At 44.7% G+C, this 18,262-nt stretch overlaps 1 protein-coding gene across 3 annotated transcripts in view; it reads left to right on the top strand.

Moving 5' to 3' along the window:
- LOC115158647 (desmoplakin) overlaps positions 1-17,590 on the top strand; it is a 41,972-nt gene extending 24,382 nt beyond the window's left edge. Inside the window, exons 15-24 of one of the 3 annotated variants that reach the window (XM_029707833.1) lie at positions 34-212; positions 424-562; positions 805-998; positions 1,397-1,559; positions 1,649-1,732; positions 1,841-1,948; positions 2,258-2,356; positions 10,779-12,605; positions 13,733-13,927; positions 14,070-17,590. In XM_029707833.1, the coding sequence (XP_029563693.1) occupies positions 34-212; positions 424-562; positions 805-998; positions 1,397-1,559; positions 1,649-1,732; positions 1,841-1,948; positions 2,258-2,356; positions 10,779-12,605; positions 13,733-13,927; positions 14,070-17,312 (6,231 nt within the window). In that variant the 3' untranslated portion in view covers positions 17,313-17,590. The remainder of the gene's footprint in view (positions 1-33; positions 213-423; positions 563-804; positions 999-1,396; positions 1,560-1,648; positions 1,733-1,840; positions 1,949-2,257; positions 2,357-10,778; positions 12,606-13,732; positions 13,928-14,069) is intronic. The other 2 variants (XM_029707834.1, XM_029707835.1) reach the window with 2 other exon arrangements.
- Positions 17,591-18,262: the final 672 nt, after the last annotated feature.

Raw genomic sequence — 18,262 nt, forward strand, 5'->3', positions numbered from 1 at the left:
GCATGTGTATAATTGTGTGTGTTTTTTCCCCAGTCTGTACAGAGGGATGTGAACTCTATCCGTGAGGAGTACCAGCGTCTGAATGAGCATGTTCTGAAGGAACTAGAGGGCATGACTGACTCTGACAAGGCCACGTTCTTACGCAGCCAACTCAGCCTCATCAACGAGAGACTGGGCAGTCTGGACGGGTGCTCCGCCGCCTACCTGCAGAGGTAAACATTATGCTGTGTGAGCATACACACAGCCTGAAAGGGTTCTCTGCAGAATACCCATATAACTACTCCATACACAGACAAACTCATCCATACACACACTTATTGCTCAAATTGAACTAATTTGTTCTGACGAATCCTCTCTCTCATTCTTTGCATCTCTTCCCCGTCTCTTTCTCTTCTCGGTCCTCCCTCCCTTTCCCACTCCAAGGCTGCGGGCTCTAAGGGCCCTCCTGGAGAGTGAGTCCAGGGCTGAGGACATCATTAAGGTCCACGAGGCCAGACTGACAGAGAAGGAGACCACATCCCTAGATCCTGCAGAGGTGGAGGACTACAGGTCCACTCTGAAGGTAACAGTTACTGTTTGAAACACAAGCCCCAACATTTTGGGAATGGGAGTGTCTGTCACAGCAATGATTAAGCTGTGTGTGGTGCTCCTAGGCTAAATGTTCCGTTGTGTGTAAATGCTTTGAAGTCAGTGAGTTTTGTGGTTATTACTATTCCCGGTATGTACTCTGTAAAGGCCAGTTAGCTTTGTGATTCAAATCTCAGATGTTCTGTTGTGTGTGTGTGTGTGTGTGTGTGTGTGTAGAGTATGAGGGCAGAGCTGGAGGGGAAGAGGGACATCCTGGTCTCCATGGAGACTGAGCTCGGGAAGGCGGTCCACTGGAACGGCCAGGTGGGCGGAACCTTCCACAGGTGTGACGTGGACCTGTCCAGATACAGTGAACAAGTCACCCAGCTGTCTGACCGCTGGAGACGCCTCCAGAGCCAGATAGACTTCAGGTATACAGACCTCTCTATATCTTATCTATGCACACCTTTTTGGTTCCATATCTCACTCAGACATTTATCTCAGTCTCTAGCTGTATCTGTTTTGTTGTCCCTCTGACTTCTGTATATAGAGTCCTGTTCTCCATACATATTCACCTTGTGATGTGCTGTACCTCCTTCCTTTACTTTGTGATGACTTCAAACATTTACTATTGATGACAATTTTTTTCTTTTATATATATATATATATATATATATATATATATATATATATAAAAGAAAAAAATTGTCATCAATAGTAAATGTTTATATATATATATATATATATATATATATATATATATATATATATATATATATACACACCTCAAAATATTTTTTACCTGTATCTCTTGCTTTTCCTCTCTCAGACTGAGGGACCTAGAGGGGTACCAGGGGCGACTCCAGCAGTACACCACCACTAGCTCAGTCCTCAGTGAGTGGATCGGTACTACGCGTCAGAAACAGGATGCCCTGCAGGCCACCAAGATAGACAGCATCACAGCCCTAGACGAACACCTCAACCAGCAGAAGGTCAGTCAGTCGGTCAGTCAGACAAACAAACAGTATAATTGTTCAGGGCAATATAATCAACATATGGAGGTTTTTGTGTATTTGTCTAGGCTCTGAACTCTGAGATCAAGGTGAAGAGAGAGAGTGTTGAGAGTGTTCTGAGAGACACTGACGCCTGTGTGAACTCCATCAAGGTAAGGGCTTTCACATCGGCCCATGTATTACTATACCTGTCATAGTATAGTAATGTACTGCTTTTCCTGCCTTCTAGTCCTGTGAAATTAAGATATATTTGTTTTCAGGATTATGAGCTGGAGTTGGCTTCATACAGTGCTGGTCTAGAGACTCTACTGAACATCCCTATGAAGAGGACCATGCCACAGTCTCCTTCTACTCAGCTCACAGAGGAGGTAACAATCATAGCTCCACCAAGTCACTCAAACATATACTGTTTACTTATACAGGTACATACACTACATGTACATCTCTGTTACTGAGTGCCTTCAGTGTCAAGGTGAATCTAGCCTCATACATACAAACTCTGCTTTACCCCGGGTTAGAAACCCAGTAAATAGGTAGACCTGCGTCCCTAGTCCGGTGTATTCGGTGCCCAGTATGTTAATTTTACAACTGAGTTGATTGTGTGGTTAGGTAACTGTGTGTTACTGAGTAGTTTGTATGTTTCCGTTATTAACTGTGTGCTGTATGCCCTCTCCCAGGCTACTCTACTGCAGACCCGTTACATCGAGCTGCTCACTCTGTCTGGCGACTACTACAAATACCTGGGAGAACTACACAAGAACATGGAAGAGCTCAAGGTACTGAGAGGAACCACACTGACTGCCTGTAGAATCAATCTGTTCAGCTGTTTTTACAACGATGAGCTTTTAGACCTTCTGCATTATAATTTCAAGTTTATTTTCCATGATTTAATGAATACATTGGAAATATTATTCAGCCTTATAACTGGTAAATCTAACATTGCATTATTATTATATTAAATCTAAAGTGCTACTATTTTGGTTGCATATGCTCCTTAATATTTTGCTGTGCAACCTGCATGTAATAATAATGTTGTAATAATTGAAAACGGATCGTTTTTAGCCCAAACAGTTCCAAAGATTCATTAATTTACCCAAGTATACCTCCCCACCCGAAAACATGCAGAAAGTGTACAAAAATTTAACGGAGGCCATTACCACTTCAGGAATAATTACTTGTTTAGCCCTTGCTAATGAATTGAAGTTGAAATGATTATTACATTGTAAAATATGTGAGAATGTGGACATCACCTGACTAAATAGATTGGATGCATGGTGATTTTTCTGTAGACTGTGGCCAACGCAGGCACACATAATAAAACCATGAATAGCGGTAGCATTAATCTCACCATTTGAATCTCACCATTGCTGTTTATCATGAGAAAGTGACCAAAAAACAGGTCATTTTTTTAATGGAAGGATTTGTATGGAAAGCCAAGTTGAAGCCAACATTAGGTTGTCGTCCTCATTATAACCACACCTGGTTTTACCGCAACGGAGTACTGCAACACCCTTCAATTGAAGCGGCGGGAAACAAACGAAAGTGGCCACATCTCTCACAAAAACAAATAAAAAATAGAATTACAGATAATTATAAGGGAACAGGAGAATTTATAAATTGGCTACAATAATTACAATAACTTTTCAAGCACCAAATTGAGGAAATGTCAGTTTTTCAAGGTAATCCTATTCTAGTACTTGAATTTCTGAACTCTAAATTCAAGTTCAAGTAGGCTACTGCAAGCCTCTTGTGTTGTTTACAATTGCTGGTCAAAATGTATTTTTCATGTCATTTCATTACCAGATCATATTGTCAATAAGCCCACTAGGCTATGTAATTTGTTGTCCTTATATCCAGAATACTTAATAGGAATAGCTTTGGGGTTGCACAATAGTCTATCCTACACAATTGTGCACAGTAAACTCAGAGGCACAAAAACATATGAAAACATGAACTCAGTACCTTGATGCTTTCTCTGTTAAATCAAAGGAGACCCTGCTGTAAATCAAACAGACAACAACATATGATCAACATCAATTCACTAGGGATATTAGATCAAATGTGGATCCAGGCACAACTGTCTTCCCTGGCATAACAAATTAGACAACAAAATATTCAAACACTTTTTTTCCAGCACTTGCCTGCACTATCAAAACAGCTGTTCGTCACTTGACAGACACCAAATGTGCATCCAACAAGTATTATGCATAATTATTGAAGAACCACATTCATAACATTATTGATTTAGGTGTTAAGTATCAAGGTAAGGCGACTCTTTCGGTTAGAAGAATTTGATTTTGCAATGCATACATTATTTTAGAAGCCCATGAAAACTGTTTTCACCCTGTAACATAAGGACACAAAATGTTATGGAGTTACACTGCATTTCTGAGATCTCTATACAAAAAAACATAAGAATCCTGGATCTAGCTGTCTTACAAGGTTCAAGTTCAATGTCTAATTTAACTGATTAATACTTAATATATTACGTACAGCTGAAGTCGGAAGTTTACATACACCTTAGTCAAATACATTTAAACTCAGTTTTTCACAATTCCTGACCTTTTTAATCCTAGTAAAAATTCCCTGTTTTATGTCAGTTAGGATCACCACTTTATTTTAAGAATGTGAAATGTCAGAATAATAGTAGAGAGAATGATTGATTTATTTCAGCTTTTATTTCTTTCATCACATTCCCAGTGGGTCAGAAGTTTACATACATTCAATTAGTATTTGGTAGCATTGCCTTTAAATTGTTTAACTTGGGTCAAATGTTTCGGGTAGCCTTCCACAAGCTTCCCACAGTAAGTTGGGTGAATTTTGGCCCATTTCTCCTGACAGAGCTGGTGTAACTGAGTCAGGTTTGTCGGCCCCTTTGCTCACACACGCTTTTTTCAGTTCTGCTCACAAATGTTCTATAGGCTTGAGGTCAGGGCTTTGTGATGGCCACTCCAATACCTTGACTTTGTTGTCCTTAAGCCATTTTGCCACAACTTTGGAAGTATGCTTTGGGTCATTTTACACTGCTGCTACTCTCTGTTCTTATCATCCATGCAAAGTCCCTTTAATAACTCTACCTACATGTACATATTACCTCAACTAACCGGTGCCCCTGCACATTGACTGTACCGGTACCCCCCTGTATATAGTCTCACTATTGTTATTTTACGGCTGCTCTTTAATTATTTGTTACTTTTATTTCTTATTCTTATCCCAAAAAATGCAAACTGCATTGTTGGTTAGGGGCTTGTAAGTAAGCATTTACCTGTTGTATTCAGCGCATGTGACTAATACAATTTTATTTGATTTAATAGGCTCTAGTGGGAACCAATTTGGAAAGATTTTGGGGTGGGAAAGGGCATACTTAGTCAGTTGCACAACTGAATGCATTCAACTGAAATGTGTCTTCCGCATTTAACCCAACCCCTCTTAATCAGAGCTGCGGGTAGCTGCCTTAATCGAAATGTTCAAAGATATAGTTATACTGAACAAAATATAAACGCAACATGCAACAACGTCAAAGATTTTACTGAGTTACAGTTCATATAAGAAAATCTATCAATTTAAATAAATAAATTAGGCCCTAATCTATGGATTTCACATGACTGGGAACACAGATATGCATCTGTTGGTCACAGATACCTTTAAAAAAAGGTAGGAGCGTGGATCAGAAAACCAGTCAGTATCTGGTGTGACCACCATTTTCCCCGTGCTTCGCGGTTGGGATGGTGTTCTTCGGCTTGCAAGCCTCTCCCTTTTCCCTCCAAACATAACGATGGTCATTATGGCCAAACAGTTCTATTTTTGTTTTATCAGACCAGAGGACTTTTCTCCAAAAAGTGATCTTTGTCCCCATGTGCTTTGCTGGGGTGGCAGGTAGCCTAGTGGTTAGAGCGTTGGACTAGTAACAGGAAGGTTTCAAGATCAAATCCCCGAGCTGACAAGGTAAAAACCTGTTGTTCTGCCCCTGAACAAGGCAGTTAACCCACTGTTCCTAGGCCATCATTGAAAATGAGAATTTGTTATTAACTGACTTGCCTAGTTAAATAAAGGTTAAAAAAATAAATGTGCAGTTGCAAACTGTAGTCCAGCTTTTTTATGGTGGTTTTGGAGCAGTTGCTTCTTCCTTGTGGAGCGGCCTTTCAGGTTATGTCGATATAGGACTCGTTTTACTGTGGATATAGATACTTTTGTACCCGTTTCCTCCAGCATCTTCACAAGGTCCTTTGCTGTTGCCTGGAATTGATTTGCACTTTTCGCATCAAAGTACGTTCATCTCTAGGAGACAGAATGCGTCTCCTTCCTAAGCGGTATGACTGCTGCGTGGTCCCATGGTGTTTATACTTGCGTACTATTGTTTGTACAGATGAACGTGGTACCTTCAGGCGTTTGGAAATTGCTCCCAAGGATGAACCAGACTTGTTGAGGTCTACAATTGTTTTTCTGAGGTCTTGGTTGATTTTACCATGATGAGTTTGAAGGTAGGCCTTGAAATACATCCACAGGTACACCTCCAATTGACTCAAATGATGTCAATTAGCCTATCAGAATCTTCTAAAGCCATGACATAATTTTATGGAATTTTCCAAGCTGTTTAAAGGCACAGTCAACTTAGTGTATATAAACTTCTGACCCACTGGAATTGTGATACAGTGCATTATAAGTGAAATAATCTGTCTGTAAACAATTGTTGGAAAAATTACTTGTCTCATGCACAAAGTAGATGTCCTAACCGACTTTCCAAAACTATAGTTTGTTAACAAGAAATTTGTGGAGTGGTTGAAAAACTAGTTTTAATGACTCCAGCTCAAGTGTATGTAAACTTCCGACTTCAACTGTAACGACAACTTACACTGCCATAAATGCAAGGACAGAAAAGTAAATGTTTTATGTCACATGATTTTGGACAAATCCGTCAAGACACCAACCATGATAAAGGTTTAAATTGACTCGTATGTTTTCTTGAATATAGCTATGATCCCCCCATATATCTTAATATAATGACAGAAATGTTTTTTGCATGTTATTATCAATAACTTATCAACAGCTGTAACAAGTTGTTCAGTGTAGGAAATCCTCACTGATACCCTAGTTTTATAGAAAGACCAAAGTACACAAAAAAATACACATTTCTTATATTTGTCCCAGACCTCAGACTTAGAACATCCAATTTTGTTATTTTCAGATTAAAAAAGTGTTATTTAGAGAGCTAAAACCTGAAAAAAATTGAGAGAATCCTAAACCTGGAAAAACAAAACCAAGAAAATGGATGGCATGGATAAGAGCATTTGGCCAGTAACCAAAAGGTTGCTGGTTTGAATCCCCAAACCGACTAGGTGAAAACTCTGTCAATGTGCCCTTGAGCAAAGCCCTTAACCCTAATTGTTCCTTTGTCGCTCTGGATAAGAGCGTCTAATAAATCACTAAAATGTAAATTTGTGACAAAATGGAATTAGGCAAAAAATAACACAGATTTTATAAGACCCTAACTACAGTGCATTCGGAAAGTATTCAGGCCCCTTGACCTTTTCCACATTTTCTTACGTTACAGCCTTGTTTTAAAATTGATTACATCGTTTTTTCCCCCTCATCAATCTACATACAATACTCCATGATGACAAAACAAAAAACGCTTTTTATTTTTTTGCTAATTTATATATTTTTTAATATCACATTTACATAAGTATTCAGACCCTTTACTCAGTACTTTGTTGAAGCACCTTTGGCAGCGATTACAGCTTCGAGTCTTCTTGGGTATGATGCTACAAGCTTGGCACACCTGTATTTGGGGAGTTTCTCCCATTCTTCTCTACAGATCCTCTCAAGCTCTGTCAGGTTGGATGGGGAGCGTCGCTGCACAGCTGTTTTCAGGTCTCTCCAAAGATGCTAGATCAGATTCAGGTTCTGGCTGGGCCAATCAAGGACATTCAGAGACTTGTCCCAAAGCCACTTCTGTGCTGTTTTGGCTGTGTGCTTAGGGTCATTGTTCTGTTGGAAAGTGAACCTTCGCCCCAGTCTCAGGTCCTGAGCGCTCTTGAGCAGGTTTTCATCAATGATCTCTCTTTACTTTGCTCCGTTCATCTTTCCTTCGATCCTGACTAGTCTCTCAGTCTCTGCCGCTGAAAACATCCAAACAGCAAGATGCTGCCACCACCATGCTTCACTGTAGGGATGGTGCTAGGTTTCCTCCAGACATGACGCTTGGCATTCAGGCCAAATATTTCAATCTTGGTTTCAACGAGACCAGAGAATCTTGTTCCTCATGGTCTGAGAGTCCTTTAGGTGCCTTTTGACAAACTCCAAGCGGGCTGTCATGTACATTTTACTGAAGAGTGGCTTCCGTCTGGCCACTTAACCATAAAGGCCTGATTGATGGAGTGCTGCAGAGATGGTTGTCCTTCTGGAAGGTTATCCCATCTCCACAGAGGATTTCTGGAGCTCTGTCAGAGTGACCATCAGGTTCTTAGTCATCTCCCTGACCAAGGCTCTTCTCCCCCGATTTGTCAGTTTGGCCAGTTGGCCAGCTCTAGGAAGCGTCTTGGTGGTTCCAAACTTCTTCCATTTAAGAATGATGGAGGCCACTGTGTTCTTGGGTACCTTCAATGCTACAGACATTTTTTGGTACCCTTCCCCAGATCTGTACCTCAACACAATCCTGTCTCGGAGCTCTACGGACAATTCCTTCGACCTCATGGCTTGGTTTTTGCTCTGACATGCACTGTCAACTGTGGGACCATATATAGACAGGTGTGTACCTTTCCAAATCATGTCAATCAATTGAATTTACCACAGGTGGACTCTAATCAAGTTGTAGAACCATCTGAAGGATGATCAATGGAAACAGAATACACCTGAGCTCAATTTTCGAGTGTCATAACAAAGGGTCAGAATACTTATGGAAATAAGGTATTTCTGTTTTTCATTATGGGGTGTTGCGCGTAGATTGATGAAGAGAAATGATTTTAGAATAAGGCTGTAACGTTACAAAATGTGGGAAAAGGGTCTGAATACTTTCTGAATGCACTATATGTAGAAAGCTTAATATTCCACAAATGACTTTGTAATTTTAATGACTGGTATTTCTATCAACTTTTTTGCTTTTCATAATAAACAAATACATTTACAGGGTTACCTATTCGTTTCTCAATCGATTAGAAAAATCCTAGTTTCTGATGCTCCTACATTTAGTGGTGTGCTCCAAACTTATTTAAGTTGGGAATAGGGCTGTTATGGTGATCATATTACCTCCACACCAGCGGTCACAAGCCATGTGACTGTTTAGTCGCGGTAGTTAGGCTTCTCCAAGCTCTGATGCTGCTGATGGTCATTAGTAACCTACCAAACTTGCTAACTGCCTGGTACTCAGCACTCTATTGTCCCTCTAATTACTCTGACATCAATGCAAATGTGTTTGAAAATCGAATCAATCACTTCATGAGAGCCTATGAGCTCATGTTGCGCAACATTTCTATAGGTTATGAAATTGCATGAAAAATACAGAGTGATGGCCTCTATTAAAAAGAGGATGATCCCATCAGCTTTCAATAGGCTAGGCCTACTATATTTATTTCTCAACTTTCCTAATATTAAGCACATTGCTTCTCTTTACAACAAGAGTATAGCCTACCTGGCTGGCATGAAAATGAATCACGGGAAAAGTGTCCTCCATTCACTATTTAAGTGCATAGATGACATTTATTTTTTCCCCTTTCCCTGATTCGAGACAGGTGCATGATAATGGTCCATTCTAAATCAAAATAAATTTCACACATATACTAAATAATATATGTAAAGACAACAATAAATCAAGAATAGGCTGATATTGTCGCCCATCAGATGATCACTTGTGAATGATATATTATCACTTGTGAATAATGCCCAGCTTGTGTGCAGTAAGGCCAGAAATGCATACCTTTTTTTTGTGCTACTTTTTCAAATCATAGTCACACACCTCATGTAGCCTAGCCCATAGGCCTATATGGTTTGTATCACAACTAAAGTGGCCAAATAATGTCTATAAATTAAGTACATTAAATTGGCTTTACAACGGGTGTAGAGCCTAACTTGCATACATACGCAGAGCCTGAGTTTGAAGTTTGATCATTTTCACATGCATAGTCACATTTGTGGTCACTTTTGAAAATTGTGTTTTCCCAGTAATGGAACATTTGCACTTACAGCCTACTGCTGTAGGAGCATTGCTGCGCTTATAATGTGAAGAAATAGCCTACTAGTTTATCAACATTTTAAGCTAAAAGTTCTGACCTGTTGCGTCAGCATCACTGCATAAAAAAGTTTTTTTTTGATGCTAGTGGTTGTATTAATTTGGAATCTACCTCATCCCACAACTGTCCCAGACTATGTTTGGAATATTTATTTCTCGCACAGAATAGGTCAACTTTCGTACTATGGGGGATAGTAGATTGACATAGGCTAGTGCTTTTGCTGTTCGTTAGGCTTACTCATCTTGTTGGTTGACGAAAAGTAAATGTGGACAGTTCGTCCAATATCTTTAATATGCACCTCTGAATTGAATAAGGACGCTCACAGTTGCATCCCCGATGTGTCTGTCTTCACTTATAGCCTGTGAGAAAGACCCGATCACGTGACGGGTAGCCATGTGAGTGAGAGGTGCTTCGAGCATACAGCCGGGAGAAGGGAATTATAATTAGTATATTCAGCCCAAGGGCACAACGGCCACTGGCCGCAAAAGGCATGGATTTTTTTAGGGTTACACAAAGAGGATGCCACCGGGAAATTCTAGGCATTATCAAGTGCTTGTCAAATTGTGAATGAGAGACTGATGAAGTGTGTACAGCCTGCAAAAAAACAAAGCAGAGCTCATGCCTTTCATGCAACTTTTTTCAAATCATCATTAGAGTTGCATCATGCAGCCTTAGAATGTATTAAAATTGAAAAATATTTAGCCCAATGTTTGGATCACAACTACAGTTACATAAATAACTCTAAATTAAGCGTGTATGATGTGCTTATGTTAATTTATCAGTCAATTACTGTGGGACTGGCAGTTTCAGTATTTGCTTGACAATCACCAGCTGACTAAATTTCATGACCGCCACAGCCCTATTTTGGAGCACCAGTGCTACCAATGATTCTTTTTTTAAATTTAGAGCCCTGCATGTACTTCCTCCACTTTACCTTACACCTGGACCCGAATCCTTCCTTCTCCTCCTCTAGATGCGTAACACCAGGATCGACCTGTTGGAGGAGGAGCTACGGCTCCTCAAAGAGGATATCAGGTACCGCAACACTAAGAACAGTTCTCTGGAGGAGGCGTTAGCTCGCTACCGGCTGGAGCTGTCCCAGTCGCAGGAGCAGCTCCACTCTGTGGAGGAGGTGAAGAGGAGCAAGGCCCTGCAGTGCAGCGTCACCCAGGACTCCCTTGCTTCCACACACAGCCAACTGAAGGAGCTGCAGGAGCAGGTGGCCCGCCTCACCTCCATCATCGAGGAGGAGAAGAGGAAGAGGATGCTGGCGGAGGAGCGCTACAGGGAGCAGCAGGAGGAGCACGAGCAGGTGCTGAGGAGGAGGCAGAAGGAGCTGGAGGAGGCCAACTGGGCAAAGATGGAGGTGGAGAAGAGTGTGGGGGACCGGGATAGGGAGGCGGAGAGGCTACGGAGGCAGCTGGAGGAGGAGGTGCGACGCTGCAAGGACCTGGAGCAGGAGCTGTCTAAGGTAAGGAGCCAGTGCAGTGTGGAGATCAGTAACCTAAAGCTCAGCTACGAGTCCCAGATCACCTTCTGCAGGACAGACATCCAGCACCTGTCTGCCCAGAGGGAGGAGGTGGACCAGGGCATCAGACTGCAGTGTGATAAGCTAGAGGCCGAGAGGAGAGACCAGGAGGACCAGCTCAGGAGGCTAAAGGTGTGTCTGAGCCAGGCCGAAGAGCAGAGGAGGAGGGCCGAGGAGGAGGCGCATGCTCAGAAATCTGTGGTCACAGAGGAGGTGCGGAGGAGGAGGGAGCTGGAGGCTCAGGTGGAGATGTTAGTTAGGGAGAGAGGGGAGGACAGTAATCAGTATAGAGAGGAGGTGTCAGAGCTCACAAAGGCCCTGCAGGAGAGGAGCGGCCAGCAGGTTCTCCTCACACACAGCCTGGAGGAGGAGCAGAGGAGGAGGAGAGCCCTGGAGGAGGAGAGGATCAGGCTTGAGCTGCTCCTGGGGGAGATTCAGGCCAAGCAGGCATCCTACTCCCAGGCTGTCACCCGGCTGAGAGAGTTGGAAGAAGAGCTGGTTAGCATCAGTACAGAGTTTAAGAAAGAGAATGGTGAGAAGAATAAGGCAGAGCAGAGTGTAACCAGGTTACAGGGACAGGTCAGGGAGCTGCAGGCCACGGCTGATAGGCTAGAGGGGGAGGCGGAGGCCCTGAGGAGAACCAACCAGGAGGAGGTGACCAAGAGGAGGCTCGTGGAGACAGAGCTCCAGAAAACCACCCACACCATGCGGGAGTACACCAGCACCATCGCCACCCTACGCCGGAGCCAGGAGGAGGCCCAAACCACAGGGAGGAGGGGAGAGGAGGAGCACAGGAAGCTCCAAGTGGAGCTGGAGAGTAAGTTGAAGGAGTTCAAGGCCTCCACTGAGCGCCTGACGTCCCTGAGCTCGGAGCTGAAGTCTCTCCAACAGCAGCTCCTCCAAGAGCAGGCTAAAGTCCGTGAGGCAAACATGCGCAATGAAACACTCTACAAGACCATCGAGGAAAAGAGCCTGGCACTCAACGAGAGTTCTGTAGAACGGGAGAGACTCCAGACCCTGACCCAGACACTGACCAAGGAGCGACTGCGGCTCGAGGAGGAGCTGAGGGGAGTGAAGCACGAGAGAGAGGAGTTGCTGAGAACGAGGCAGGGGGCTGATGATGAGCTGGTGTCCCAGAACACTGCTCTGGAGCTGCAGCTAAAGAGCAGCTTGAGAAGCAGCGTGGAGACCCAGATCCTCGTGGCAGAGCTCTCTTCAGAGAGGGAGAAACTCAGGATGGAGATAGATCAAGTCCAGAGGCAGGCCATGGAGGTACTTGTCTTGGACCTTTAGAGGTTCATGTCGGACTGTTCTGTGTTTCTCTAAATCAAACTATACTCCTTCAGTAAGTCTTAGTGGAATAGGCTTTAGGCTGCCTGTGGACAATGCTTTCTCTTGCATGCTGAAATACCTCCTGTTGATACCTTTAATTGTTCTTTGTTTAGTTTTTTGCTCTAATTAGATTGTGAAACACATACAAGTTATTCTTCTATGATGGAATTTGCAATCTTTGGATAAAAAAAAAAAAATGATGCAAATGCCATCTCTGCTTCCCCTTCTGCCTTCTCTCACAAAACTGCTGTCCCACCCACAACTATACTCTTAGAAAAAAAGGTGTTATCTAGAACCTAAAATAGTTATTCGGCCCCCTTTGAAGAACACTTTTTGATTCCATGTTGAACCTTTTTGGGTTCCATGTAGGACCCTTTTCACAGTCGGTTCTACATGGTACCCAAAAGAGTTATACGTGGAACCAAAAAGAGTTCTTCCTGTAACAAAAAGGGGGTTTCCTATGGGGACAGCCAAAGAACCCTTTTTTTCTAAGAGTGTAGACGCTTCTTCTGTGATTGACTAATCAGCATGCTTTTTTGCCATTGCTTGTTTTGTCTACAATGATCCACAGTGTCTACATCATCACTGGTCCTGTGGTGTCTCTCGTGTCATCCTCAAGTCCTTGTCTAGTCTAGATATCAGTCCTAGTCTACTGTGTCTGCCTATTTCCTTTGTACATTCTAGAAACCTACAATGTACAAATGTGCTGTTAATTGCACTCACTCTTAATTGAATGTGAATTGTGTTGATGTATCCATGTTGAGGTTTAACTGGTAATCTCTTTACTCTTATCATTTTAATTGACAAATGATAAATGCTCATTGTTTATGTGTGGGTAAGTTATTGGAGCTGTGTTGTGTTTCTTCAATAACAAAGCATGCTGTCACATGTCATTCTTATTGTAAATGCCAAATCAAAATATTTTGTCATTTTTAAACAAAATACTTAATTATTATTCTCAAACAAATTACTCAACTAATATTTTGCCCCTTCCTGTCTGTCTATATCTCCTCTCTCCCTCCCCATCTGTATCCCTCAACTCTTCTTCCCCATCTCTCCCCATCCAGACCTCTCTGATCCAGTCTACCAAGACCCAGTACAGTGAGATGGTGGTGGAGAGAGATGCTCTTCTGCTAAAGCTGAAACAGACAGACCAGGACAGGGCCAGGTCCCAGAAGCTGGAGGAAGAACTAAACCGCATCAAACTCTCTCTGGAGTCCGAGTTACGCCTCAAACTGCGTCTGCAGGAGGAGAACGAGAAGGTGTGTATTGTTGTTTTCACTTTGCCGTCTAGAAGCAACTTTAATGTATATATTTATTTTAAATTTGTCAAGTAAAATTCATTCATTCATCCATCCATCCATTCCTTCCTTTATCCATTCCTTCATACATTCATCCATTCAGGTCAAGAATGACTTCCTGTACTGGAAGGGCCAGTACGAGTCCAAGGAGGGTGCGGTGAGGCAGTTCGACTCCGTGAAGGAGAAACTGGAGCGGGAGAGGAGCTCTCTTGAGACTGAGATTGAGCGGCTGATGAGAGAGCTGAGGGAGGGGGAGGACAGGTATAAGAGCAGGCTGCTGATCACGCAGACCCAGCTCTCTGAATTGACCTCTGTCAGAGACACCCTGGAGACAGATTTGAGGAAACTCAGGAAGCAGCATGACGCCTGCGCCAAACACACCCAGACGGACGAGAACGGGAAGAAAGACCTGGACCCCGCCACACTGGTTTTTGACGGTGTCCGTAAGACAGTGACAGCCAAGCAGCTGCTAGACTGCGGGGTCATCGACAAGTCAACCTATGGCCAGTTGTTGAAGGGTCAGAAGACGGTCCGTGAGGTATCTGTGGACATCAAACTGAATCTGAAAGGGACCGGCATCATCGCTGGTGTTGCTGGAGACGGTCAGGATAAAATGACTCTCACAGAGGCCAAGAGAGCCAACATCCTCTCTAAAGACACCGCCACCTTGCTGCTGGAGGCCCAAGCTGCCACAGGCCACATAGTGGATCCCAAAGCCAACGAGAAGATGTCGGTGGAGGAGGCAATTAAGAGAGGAGTGGTGGATGAGGAGGATAGAGAGAGGTTGCTGGCTGCAGAGGCTGCCTGTCTGGGGTACCGCGACCCCAATACTACCAAGCCCCTGTCAGCAGGCCAGGCTATGAGAAAGGGCCTGATCAATAGAGACACAGCTCTACGGATGCTGCAAGCCCAGGAGTCTGTTGGGGGCATCATAGACCCGGTCCTCAGTGTCTTCCTCCCTAAAGATGCAGCCATGGACCGGGACCTGATTGACGAGGACCTGTACAGGGCCTTAAACCAACGACCTGAGTGTTACCTGGACCCAGACACCCAGATGGGAATCAGCTACGTCTCCCTAAAGAGGAGATGCAAGTCCGAACCCACCACTGGTCTCCTGCTTCTCCCTGCCCCAGAGAAGCCCATGACGGTGAAGGGTCTCAGGGGAGAGGTGTCTATCAAGGATCTAATGGACGCTAACCTCTTGGAGAAATCGGACATGGACCAACTGAAGGATGGAAAACTGACCAGCCAGGACATCGAGGACCGGTTGAGGTCGTACCTCCAAGGCTCCACCTGTATCGCAGGGGTTTATGACGAGGCCAACCACAAGACCCTATCCATTTACCAGGCCATGAAGGAAGGGTTACTGAGGCCCGGCACAACCCTGGAGCTCCTCGAAGCCCAGGCTGCCTCGGGATTCATGATCGATCCCATCAACAACCTCTGTCTGACCGTGGCCGATGCCTACAAGAGCGGCCTCGCTGGGCCCGAGTTCAAAGACAAACTCCTGTCTGCAGAGAGGGCCGTCACCGGGTACAAAGACCCAGGCACGGACAAGATCATCTCCTTGTTCCAAGCCATAGAGAAGGGGCTGATGGAGAAGGGACATGGGATCCGTCTACTAGAGGCTCAGATTGCCAGCGGTGGCATCATTGACCCCAGGCACAGCCACCGCATTGAGGTGGAGACTGCCTATAAGAAGGGTTACTTCGGCAAGGAGATGAACCAGATCCTGACAGACGAAGCGGACGTCTCCAAGGGCTTTTTCGATCCCAACAACCAGGACAACCTGACTTATCTCCAGCTAAAGAAACGCTGCATCATAGACCAGAAGACTGGCCTGGTTCTCCTGCCCATCAAGGACAAGAAGAAGGAGCCTCCACAGACAACGACACAGAAGAATACTCTGAGGAAGAGGAGGGTGGTGATCGTAGACCCAGACACCAATAAGGAGATGAGTGTGAAGGAAGCATACGACAAGGGGCTCATCGACTACGAGACCTTCCTGGAGCTGTCGCAGCAGGAGTGTGAGTGGGAGGAGATTACGATCACAGCCCAGGATGGATCCTCGCGATTGGTCATCATCGACAGGAAGACTGAGATCCAGTATGACATCAGAGAGCTGCTAGAGAAGAAGGTGATTGACCAATCAGTGTACGACCAGTACCGATCCCAGAAAATCACTCTCGCACAGTTTGCTAAAATCATCACCAGCAAGACCAACTCCACCAGATCCTCCTCCTCAACATCCTCCTCCAAAACCAGAGCATCAGCAACATCAGCATCCTCCCTGTCTTCACCAACCACCACCTCTCAGCGGATCACTTCCAACAAGGCTGAGAAGACGAGCTCCATCCTTGGTGGCTCCACCACTGGTAGCTCCACCATAAATGGTTCCAGCATTGGCAGCTCCTCTGGTGGCTCCCTTGGCAGTTCCATCACCTCCAGAACCACCACCATCAGCTCCTCTACCCAGCCCGATGGCCCTCCCTCCCACAGCTCCCTGAAGAACAGCGCCAGCATCTCGGTCTCCCTGGCTGGCCCTGCTGAAGCTGTGGTCTTGGATGGGGAGCGAAGCCCTGTGGGCGCCATCTTTGACATGGAGGCCCTAGAGAAGATTTCCATCTCTGAGGCCCACAAACGTGGCCTGGTGGACAGCATCTCTGCCCAGAGACTACTGGAGGCCCAGGCTTGCACAGGAGGCATTGTAAACCCTTCCGATGGCAGGCGCTTGTCCATCCAGGAGGCCTCCCGCCAGGGGATCATCGAGAATGACATGGCTACCAGGCTGAAGCCCGCCCAGAAGGCCTACATTGGGTTTGAAGACGTCAAGTGTAAACGCAAGATGTCCGCCGCCGAGGCCATGAGTGAGAAGTGGCTTCCCTATGAGGCGGGCCACCGCTTCCTGGAGTTCCAGTTTGTCACTGGAGGCCTGTATGACCCGGAGCTAGGCCGCAGGAGAACCATCGAGGAAGCTCTCAAAGTGGGCTGGCTGGACGGGAGGGCAGCCCAGAAGCTCCAGGACATGAGGCACCACGCCAAGAACCTAACCTGTCCCAAGACAAAGCTGAAGATCTCTTATAAAGAAGCGTTGGATAACTGCTTGTTGGAGGAGAATACGGGAGTCAAGATGCTCCAGGCTGCCTCCACCTCCTCCAGAGGGATCAGTAGTCCGTACAACTTCTCTTCGGCTCCCGGGTCCACCTCGGGCTCCAGGACCGGGTCGAGGACGGGCTCACGGAGAGGCAGCGTGGACCTGGGGTCGCCTAGCTCCTCCAGCCGATACAGCGTCATAAGCAGCTCCACCTACAGCCGCACCTCCTTCAGTTCTAGCTCCATTTCATAGGGGAAAGAGGGAAAACGATTAATTAATTCATTAACTTAGTTGTCTTACTCTTTGCATACTTTTAGTTTTGTTTTTACATATTACCTTTTGCTTTACTTATGTAAGGAAAACCTGCTTATTGGTCAGTTAGAAATGTGCCTGTCCTAGATAGAGGTACCATCACATGTTGTTTGTTCTGTTTAAAGTGGTAAAAGATGGATAAGAATGGAAAAACACATTTGTAGGTGTTTGAATTTAAGTAAAATTTTAAGTAAAACTTTATGTATACTGAGCAAAAATATGAAACGCAACATGGAACAATTTCAAAGATTTTACTGAGTTAGTGTATATACAAGGAAATCAGTCAATTTAAATAAATAAATTAGGTCCTAATCTATGGATTTCACATGACTGGGCAAGGGTGCAGCCATGGGTGGGCCTTGGAGGTCATAGGCCCACCCACTTGGCAGCCAGGCGCACCCACTGGGGAGCCAGGCCCTGCCAATCACAATGAGTTTTTTTCCCCACAAAAGGGCTTTATTACAGATAGAAATAGTCCTCAGCAACCCCCCTCAGACAATCCCGTAGGTCAAGAAGCCGAATGTGGAGGTCTTGGGCTGGCGTAGTTACACGTGGTCTGCGCTTGTGAAGCCGGTTGTACGTACTGCCAAATTCTCTAAAAACGACATTGGATGTAGCTTATTGTAGAGAAATGAACATTAAATTCTCTGGCAACAGCCCTGGCGGACATTTCTGCAGTCAGCATGCCAATTGCACGCTCCTTCAAAACTTGAGACATCTGTGGCATTGTGTTGTGTAACAAAACTGCACATTTTAAAGTGGCCTTTTATGGTCCCCAGCACAAGGTGCACCTGTGTAATGATCATGCTGTTTAATCAGCTTCTTGACATGCCACACCTGTCAGGTAGATGGATTATCTTGGCAAAGGAGAAATGCTCACTAACAGGGAT

This window comes from Salmo trutta, chromosome 22, assembly GCF_901001165.1.
Source record: "Salmo trutta chromosome 22, fSalTru1.1, whole genome shotgun sequence".
Classification (NCBI taxonomy): domain Eukaryota; kingdom Metazoa; phylum Chordata; class Actinopteri; order Salmoniformes; family Salmonidae; genus Salmo; species Salmo trutta.